Below are 9625 nucleotides of genomic sequence, written 5' to 3' on the forward strand. Positions count from 1 at the left end.
ATTGCTTATACACAATTATGCATAATTTTATAGTAATTTTTTTACATTTCTTTAAACTTTTCTAAAACAAATAGTGATGAAAATTACCCTTTTAATTATTTTTAATGTTTTCACGTTACTATTATTATTTCTATTACATTAAAAAGTAATTTTACAAAAGAAAGAGGGATGTATATGGACATATTTCATATATAATTATAGATGTTTATAAATATTTATGTATGTTTATACATATTTATATTTACATTCATGCATGAACAATTTTTTACCGAGATCTTTATTAAGTGAGTGAGATTTTACTGTTTAGAATGTCATTTCACTCTAAAAGTTTTAATGTACGCGTTTTTTAAAATCAGCAGACCAATGCGATGCTGAATTTAGATTAAATTAATAGTGACTTCGATCACTCACATTACACTGAATTAGTGCGCATTCAAGCAATGAGGTGACATTACATAAACAGTAAACGTCAACATGATCATGTTAACTACCTGAGAAGACTGCTTTATATAAGTATCTCAGATGGAATAATATAATTTGCTTTGTTAATATCTAATAAAATGATACATATATGTATATTCTATTAAATGCGACGATGCATTATTGGATATTTAATTATTTAATATATTTATGCTTTTACATTTAACTTCATTAATTTCATGTACAATAGCTTTTAGTATGCATTATCAAAATTAATATTAAATTATTAATATTAACAACTTTGAATATGTATAAATGTCTGACAAAAATCAATTTCTCCACGTATATATATATATATATATGAAATGCTAAACTTGCGGATCAATATTCTAATCAGAATCATAAGATTCGTAAAATGTTCTCGTAAAACTTGTAAGAACTTACAAGTGCTCATAAAACTTTATGCAATATCTTTGCAGGCAGCTTCTTGCTAGTATTTACGAAATATAAAGTAGATATTTACGAATGATTGACATCTTATTACGGTAGGATTACAGTATCAGTAAGTCGTAAGTTCCTTCAAGTTTTACGAGAACAAGTTACGAGCCTTTACGATTCCGTTTAGGATATATTAACCTATTAATTACATATCTGCCAATTTCGCTTCGATCGCATTGTAAATTAATAGAAAATACATAAGACATCGTTACGTCATCTCGTGAGAAACTCGACGTGGCGTTTTCGAGGCGTATATAATTGGGATGTCTCGTTAATTTCCATTAATTTTCATTGCAACGACACCTTCCGCATCATTAAACGAACACTGTCCCCGGCGTTTGTTGCGCCTCATAATCCTTCCTCTTAGATTGCTGTAAAATATACCGGCATTATTTTATTGCCGGCTAGCATCTTCCCACGATCATCTTTCTCGATATGTACGTTCTACGGTACATGATGGATGTTTCTTGCGCGATGATCGATGTGTAGAGTATCGCGGATCTATTTATAATAATCGGGCATTGAGAAAATTCTCAAACAATTCAATGTTGTATAATGAATTCGATCGTTTTGAATATTACTCAAAAATTCTTGAATACCTTGAAAATTTGAGTTGGAATCATCTTATGCATTGAATATCATCTTACCCTTATAGTAATACAATAACATAACATTAATGTTAGAATTTCACATTTAAGAACGTAACTGTTACATGCAGCATGTGGTATATTATATTTATATTGTTCAGTGTGAAATTATAACATATTAGAGCTAGATTTTCTACAATAAGCCATTACCTAATAGTTTAAGTCACGAGCTGTAAGAAATCGACCAATTACAATTGTGAATAGAAGAAGAATAATGTAATCGACTATGATTAGTTAATTTTTTACGGTTTAAAATTTAAAGTTTAAGTAATGGTTTATTGTAGAAAGCCTATATATTAATAATGTTACGTTATTATTAGTTGCTTACTGCGTTATTAGCAATATATATATGTATAGCATTCATACTGATTTCCTAAGTAAAGCACAAAAATCATAATAATATCATAATAGACATCATGTGATCTTATTTGTCACTTATATTTATTTTAAATCTCAAATGATATTCGTCATGATGACGTCCTATGTTATTATTATGACTTTATTATATTGATCACTCTGGAACGTGTTCAGATTCCCATCCGGATGCTTCCGCTCAGTGAGAAGTGACAATGGAATTGATATCGAATGGACGACGTCAATTTGATAATTTCGATTCGATGTCGATTCCATTGCCATTTCTCACTAGACGATGTTATCCTTATTTAATGTTCGGTAAACGACAAGCAAAATAGAATGATACCTGGATGACACTACGGGTAGAATTTTAAAACATTAGGGAGTTTTTGCAATAACGTTTATTCAGATACCGTTTATTCAGGTGAACGCTATGAGGTCACGCTATCTTCTTCTTAACAACTAATTAAGAAAAGGATAACATGACTTTAACGCTCACTATATCTGGATCTACGTTATTGCAAAAACTCCTTATTATTAGAGAAAAGCTTCCTATTATAAGATAGGCATTTCTTCAGTTTTCAAAAAAAATGGAATTTGAATTAAATTTTATATAACGTTATCTTAAAGCTTATTAAATTCCCATCAAAATGACCTATTATTTTTTTAAATTCTGTCTATAGACTTCTAGCATTTATCCAAAATGAACTCGGTATCTCATAATAGAGGCCTTTCTTCTATATATATATATATGAGATATCTTATGTTCTACCTGGATTATTGATACGAGATAAACGTAAATTATTTAAAAACATTACTCATTGTATTCGATGAAATCGCAGAAAAAGCATGCTTTACTACGTATTTCTGTAATGCGCACGCAATATATATCGCGTGTCGTTCGTCGCATCGGAATTCGAAAATGTCACGGAATTTCAATCCTCGAGATCGTTATATCGCCTATCAATCAGAGAAAGAGAAAGAAAGCATTATTTATTGTTCGCTTCGATAGATGTAATCTCTTTAAGCGAGAGAAAGAGATATTCCTCTGTCGCGAAATATCTGCCGCTCTTTCGGTTACTCCAACCCAACCGATCAGTTGCTCCTCTCTCGCGTTGGTGAAGCAAGTGAATGGACGCCTTGGTTGTCGGTAGCTGGAACCTTCCCGCGAGCGCGAGGTTAGCCGAGTAAAAAGAAAATATAGTTCAGACCGTTGAGTAAAAAGCCGATTGCATAATGTAACCAAGGCACGTCGCAACGTCGCTTTTACGAGGCGGTGCAGCTCCTCTTTGCTGTCATTGTTGACCTTTGGAAAGTATCAGGCGCTCATATAAGCGCGTGTACCCCAAGGGGTGCAGCCGTCGTCGCAGTGGCGGGCCTCATAATGTATGTTATGTGGCCGAACATAAATGCGCGCACCTCTGGAGTTAGATCTAGATCGAGCGAAGAGCGCGAATAAACGAATTTGCTTCGATGCATGTGTTCAAATAGCACACAGTGCTTACAAAGGGTTAACAAAGGGCTAAAAATATGCATATAATCGTTTTTTTAGCGCTTTGCAAGCGTTGCTGTGCTACTTGGGTGTAGACACAGTGCCATGAGTCCAACTCGAATCCCTTACAGAAATCCAATTTAATTTAACACCTAAAATAACACCGCCCAGTTTCACAACTTCCTAAAATTGAAAAGAGGTAATGAATAAGTTGAACCTCGGTTAAGAGTTAACCGTGAGTTGTAAAACAAAGTTCAAAAGAGCAATTTTGCTGAAAACCTGAAGATTTTAACTAAATACAGATCTGAAAGTGATTATGCTGGATCAAAACAAGGTTGCTAAAATATCAAAATATTTTGCAGTATTGCAAAATTATTTCGATGATCCAACAAAATTACTTCCAGATCTGTATCTAGCCAAAATTTTTAGATTTTTCAACAAAATTGCTCTTTCACTACTGAAAAAAAAATTAATTGCTTATTTTGAGTATTAAAAGCATTATTATTTAGGAAGATATTTAACTTTGTTAGTAATTAAACTTATTATTTTTTTATAAAAGACATGAAACACATTCATCAATCTGCATCCAGATTACAGAAAATAATTAATATTAGAAGGTAGTGATTATTTTGAGTATTAAAAGCACTGAACGACACAATATGTACTTAATTAATGCTCAAAATAAGTAATTAATTACTATACTTTCCAATAAAATGAATTAAATTTTTGTAAGAGAGGCAAATTGACGAATCCATCTTTTAAAAATAGTGGAACGGAATTATAAAAATATCTTTGACCCTACAAAGACAAGCGCTAATTAAAAATGACTTTTTAAGCGTATGTGACAAGCGTGTACGACAACACTTGTTGAAATTAGTCGATCCAACGCGCCTTTTCATAGAGTAATTATATACATATTGTATTGACATGAGTGCTGTAATCGCAACGAGGATTAATTAACTATTCGTGCCGCGCTTTCGATATCTTCGTCAATACTTTCGCCATAATCATTAGCAAATAACTTGCAATGAAGCTGACTTCATTCATCGCAAACCGGTTCCGCGATCGCTACAAGTTGATCCGGAAAATTGGCACTAAGTAGAAACGCAATACAAGCTGAGAAGACATAATCGTAGTGATATAATCGTATTAGTTATGAACTAATCTAATTGTCTTGCATTGTAGATGCACCCGGCTGCTTTCTCGCAGAAATGAAAAGGATTGCTAATAAAAATATCTAACAAGTAACGATTCGAAAAGATGATATAAGCGATTAAACTGACGCTTCAATACATGATTTCAGCTTGAATTTTCCAAGAAGGCATAAAAAAACGTTGATACATTTCGTAGTCTTGACGCTTCCACGGGTACTTTCTTTACAGAAATTATGTGTTTCGTGGATTATCTCCGTGTACAAATCCATTCTTAGGGCGGTATTCATAGTCAGATCTTACATTTAAAACTTCCTTAAATTTATCTTTAGATGCTCAGTAGCTAATAAAATAATTCGTAGAGCATCTGAAGATAAATTTAAAAAGCCTTAAATATAAGGTCTGAATGTGAATAGGGCAATAGTATTCTTATTTCAAGAGTGTCTTAAATAATGTCTTAATGCTAATACAGCCCTCTGATTGGTTCATGATTTCTTAAGATTGTACTTAAGACAGTCTTGAATATGAGATCTATCAATAGTATCAATACCGCCCTTAGAATGCCAACGTTTCGTGAATGTTGCATAGGTACTCAGTATCAGCAGAGAGAAACCTCTCTCTGGTATCAGACTGCTCGCCTGATGAAGTGAATTATAATGTTCACTATGAGGGGCATCTAATGTTCCTACGCGAAATTTAATTCGAGCTAATGATACCGACTGTGATACCTACTTAGTATACATGCTCGAGCCACATATTGCTCATTTGAAAATTACCCAAAAACAAATTCCAGAAAACAAGTTTTTGAAATTTTCATTAAAATTTTACTATATTAATTATCAAGAAATTATGATTTTTATAATCAATACTTTATATTAATTCTGAAATGCAGTTTTGATGTAATAACTGATTGTAAAAATGAAACTGATGTAAAAACTAAGTTCTTTTAAGATAAATGTCTTTTAAATGCTCTTTTAAAATATATTTTTTTTTGTTTCTAATTTCGTTCTTTTTCCGCAAGCAACTCTAAAATGACAATTATTTCTAAAAAAAAATCAGAAACTTAGATTGTGAACGATGTAATATACACTATATATTACTTTATATAAAATTGCTGGAAATATGCTATTTACATACATATCATATAATATTTTATAGTTTATTTAACATAGATATTATAAAATTAACGTTAATAATTACAAAATATCTCGTATTCTCAGTCTTCTGGTTGTCGTTCTTTGTTCTGTCATTTTCAAAGGTGACGATATTAAGCCGATTAAAGTACAATCAGCTTCCAGAAGAGTTATATCCGTTTCAGCACCTAAGAACTTGGAGGAAAGTTCCAAATCCTTTATCCTTAATCGAACCTTAGATCCTCTCACATAGTATCTAATATAAAGAACAAAATTTATAACAATATTTAAGACAATATTCATCAGTAGATATATTTGATATACAGTAAATATCATTAAACAATCCAGATAGCAAAATGTTAGCGTTATATCGGCAAATCACAATTGTAAAGCAGATTCCTGTCTACTGCATCTTCTTTAAGCTTGATTTTTGTCATCATGACTTGCCAAACATAGTATAACAACAGAAATGCAGCAAGAATGAAGTACATCTTGTCATAATATGATGGTAAAAATATGAATACAAAAATAGAATATGGCTCATCATATCAGATACTAATGGCAAAAAAAAACAGCAGAAATCATGCATGATGAGCTATGATGTACTTATGATTTGACATCAGAAATAGACAAAAATAGATTATCGCTTGTTATATTAGACACTAACGGCAAAAATACAACAGAAAATGTGCATGATGATGACTTACAATTAGTCTATCATATCAACTATTAATGGCAGAAACAGCAGAAATTATTACTCAGTTTTTAAAAAATCAGTTTAATCTTCTAAATTCTATATAGGAATTGTATCAAAAATTAAACTGATAGGAAAATACTACACATTTTTATTTTCACTCGTTGCGTTTTGCAGTCTTTATATTTGACCATGACAAAAATTTAAATATGAAATAAATATTGATAGTTATATTGAATAGTGGTAAACGGAAGAAATATGGTTCGATATAACATTTCCGTGCCATGTTTCTGCTGTGTATTTGCTGTTACTTTTTGAAACATGTTTGATTTTTGCCATGTTTTCATTGCCGTTACGTCATGCAAGCAAATAAATTCGATTTCTGATGACATTTGCTAGTATAATATGATAATATCGTTATGCTCAGTTTTGATAGTTTTCGACGACATGTATTAGCATGCAATGTTCAAAATGTACTGCTTTATGTTAAAAATTTCTGCTTAATTTTTGCAGGATTTTTTAATAATATTTTTTATAATATGTTGATATTGGAACTACTTGTTTTCGATGCAAAAAACAAATTTCTACCAACATTATCTGAGATGGCAGATGCTCGGCTACTATTCGAGTTCTGTCAACATAGTTTGTATCACACAAAAAAAAGTAATACATGATCTTAGCAGACTTGGTTATCTAGGAAATACAATGTATTTTGGAAAAAAATAGATTTACACGTACTGTCCATTCTTGACAGGTCTTTGACAAACACAGTGGAACTTCCATCCAAAATCAATATACAGATCATCACCAACCACGTGATATACCTCACCAGTTACGACTTTTCCTTCCGGATCACCCAACTGAAAACAAAATTATGTATTTAATAAAGAGCAGTCAAACAACTGTTCGTACTATGAAAAGGAGAAATTTACATCGACAAATTTGGAGTTGCGAATTAAGGAAACAAATGTCTGTGGCGTTTCTGGTTTTTTATCATCAATGTGCGAGAATTTTTCGTAACTTCGTGCAAAACCACTCAATTTCGCTTCAGATTCCTGAACAGCTTCTGCATTCTCATTTACTTGTATTGCAGGTTTCTTCTCGATATTGGATTCCACAGACGAATTCTTGCTTTGTTCCTCTGAATCTTTACTCGTGCTAAAACATCTCGTGGACGAGGAACTCGCTCTCAGAACGCCGAGAGATCGCAAATGCATTAACGTTCTCTCGAGACGACGTATCTTGTTCATGATGACAATAAAAAATCCGTTTTCTGTATTGTCACACTTGTGTACCGTCAATAATTTTAGGTTAGGTTTAATATCCTAAAGCCCAATGTCTATTATGCTAGAAATCAATCAAGATTTCATATAGAGAAAAAATTTACAAATCACATTTGAATGATTTGGTCACATGACCAATGCGATTGGTCAATTCTTTCTTCCTTTGAGGTCTCTCAGACCAATTTCTAACATTGGCTTTAACGTGGACATTGGCCTTAAGGAAAGCTGAGTTTATATAAATACTGTTGTGCTTTCAGTCTATCTCAGAGAAGTTATCGCGATTAAATATTTCAAACTGATTTTAGACTTAGAATTATTAAAAATTTGTATTCTATAGTAATTACAATAAAAAAATATATAAAAAAAAAGAATTTGTTTAACTTATCGTTTCTAACATCGTTTATCTTTTTTCTGCCAAGAGGAAGGTTATATTGCCACGAATGTTATTGTAATATTAAATAAATTATGCAATTTTTTATATTATATTTTAAATTACCCTAAAGAGAGATTAAAACGACAATGTTGTCGCCTTTTGCGGTGTCAAGTGTTGCAAGCAGAAATATTTCTACTTCAACTTCTGTGAGTCAGATAATTAAATTGAGTAAATTGAGAGTAGTGGATATAAAAAGAGTATATTGGTTGGATTGAAACACCAACAGTCCTTAAAGTTCCCAAGTTTGATAGCAACAATCTGGTACTCGTAGACGACGGTACATCTTTAAGTAACGATGCAGATGCCTATTCCACATACTCCGAATGAAAATGAAAGAACAGACTCACAGTAAAGGAGCAGATTATACTGAACTAATAACGATTGCATCCAAATTCGTGTAGTGTATCTATCTTGCTAACTATTGTGATATGATTAAATATTTTAATGAAATGTTAATATTATACTTATTTAGTATTTTCCACTAAACTTATAATATGGAAGTGTATTTTATTGTATATTGATATTTTAATAAAATTACCACATTCAAATCTATTTATTTGTTGTATATGCATTAGGAGTATGTTCCACTTAACACACGTTTGCAACGTTCGCGACATCATATCTCATCCTTGTTAATGTTTCATGACAAGGATGGAATGATATCGTATATCCTATGTATGTGTATGCTGTGATTTTGATACGCAAGTATAACGCTCGCAAATGTAACTTTAGTTCAATTATCAGCCACATGATATCTATCACTTTGTATTTAAGCGATTGTTTAAATTAATTGTCAAAGTTATATTATGTCTGTTAATTAATTTATGATATTATTTATTAAAATTTTAGCAAATTGCTTAATTTTAATTCACCTTTAAATAGAATTTATTATCGAATTTGGAAATTATATTAATAATCCGAATAACCGTTCAATTCCCGAAAGCACTAGTTTTCGATATGATTCCTATATAAGAATAGAATATAGATGAGCATTTCGGATCCTCGGTAGAGGATCTGGTAGTCTGATACTGGTGAAGAAAGCGCTTCCTGTTCTTAATCTGGTAAGTTACAATAGGACAACAGTTTAATTATCAAAATCTTTATTCAATAGTTTACAGGCTTAGGTACAAAATAATAAAGACTGTGTTTCAGCATAGTAGGTCTGATAATCACATAAATGGAGCAAAATTACCAAAAAAAAAAAAAAATAGACTTCTCTTAAAAAACAGACTTGGATGATACTCTTACCGATATGTTGAAATAACGTATTGGTTAAGATATTGTTCATTGTCTACAAAAAAAAAAACAAAATACAATGTAAATAGTAAATGAATTAATCAATAAGATACTTACATAAAATACTTATCGAATTAATTTGGTTTACAAATCTGTATATATTGTACATGTAAACCAGCAATAACAATAGATAATATTAATAGTATTAATTATAATATCGCTTGTATTGCGATATTCAACCAGTATTACCATTTACTGATATTCATGTCAATTATATATTATTC

General features: G+C 31.3%; 1 protein-coding gene and 1 pseudogene across 1 annotated transcript; one reads left to right on the plus strand and one right to left on the minus strand.

The window, feature by feature from the left end:
- Positions 1 to 5702: 5702 nt before the first annotated feature.
- Positions 5703 to 7783, minus strand: mRpS28 (mitochondrial ribosomal protein S28). The gene is made up of 3 exons (XM_011053661.2): positions 7322 to 7783; positions 7128 to 7249; positions 5703 to 5951 (listed from the first exon to the last, which is right to left on the minus strand). The coding sequence occupies exons 1-3, from the start codon at positions 7637 to 7639 to the stop codon at positions 5759 to 5761; spliced, it is 633 nt and encodes a 210-aa protein (XP_011051963.1). The 5' UTR covers positions 7640 to 7783; the 3' UTR covers positions 5703 to 5758.
- Positions 7784 to 8187: 404 nt separating this feature from the next.
- LOC147907720 (uncharacterized) lies at positions 8188 to 9421 on the plus strand (annotated as a pseudogene).
- The last annotated feature ends 204 nt before the right edge of the window (positions 9422 to 9625 follow it).

Source organism: Acromyrmex echinatior, chromosome 12 (assembly GCF_024713525.1).
Source record: "Acromyrmex echinatior isolate Ae372 chromosome 12, ASM2471352v2, whole genome shotgun sequence".
Taxonomy (NCBI): domain Eukaryota; kingdom Metazoa; phylum Arthropoda; class Insecta; order Hymenoptera; family Formicidae; genus Acromyrmex; species Acromyrmex echinatior.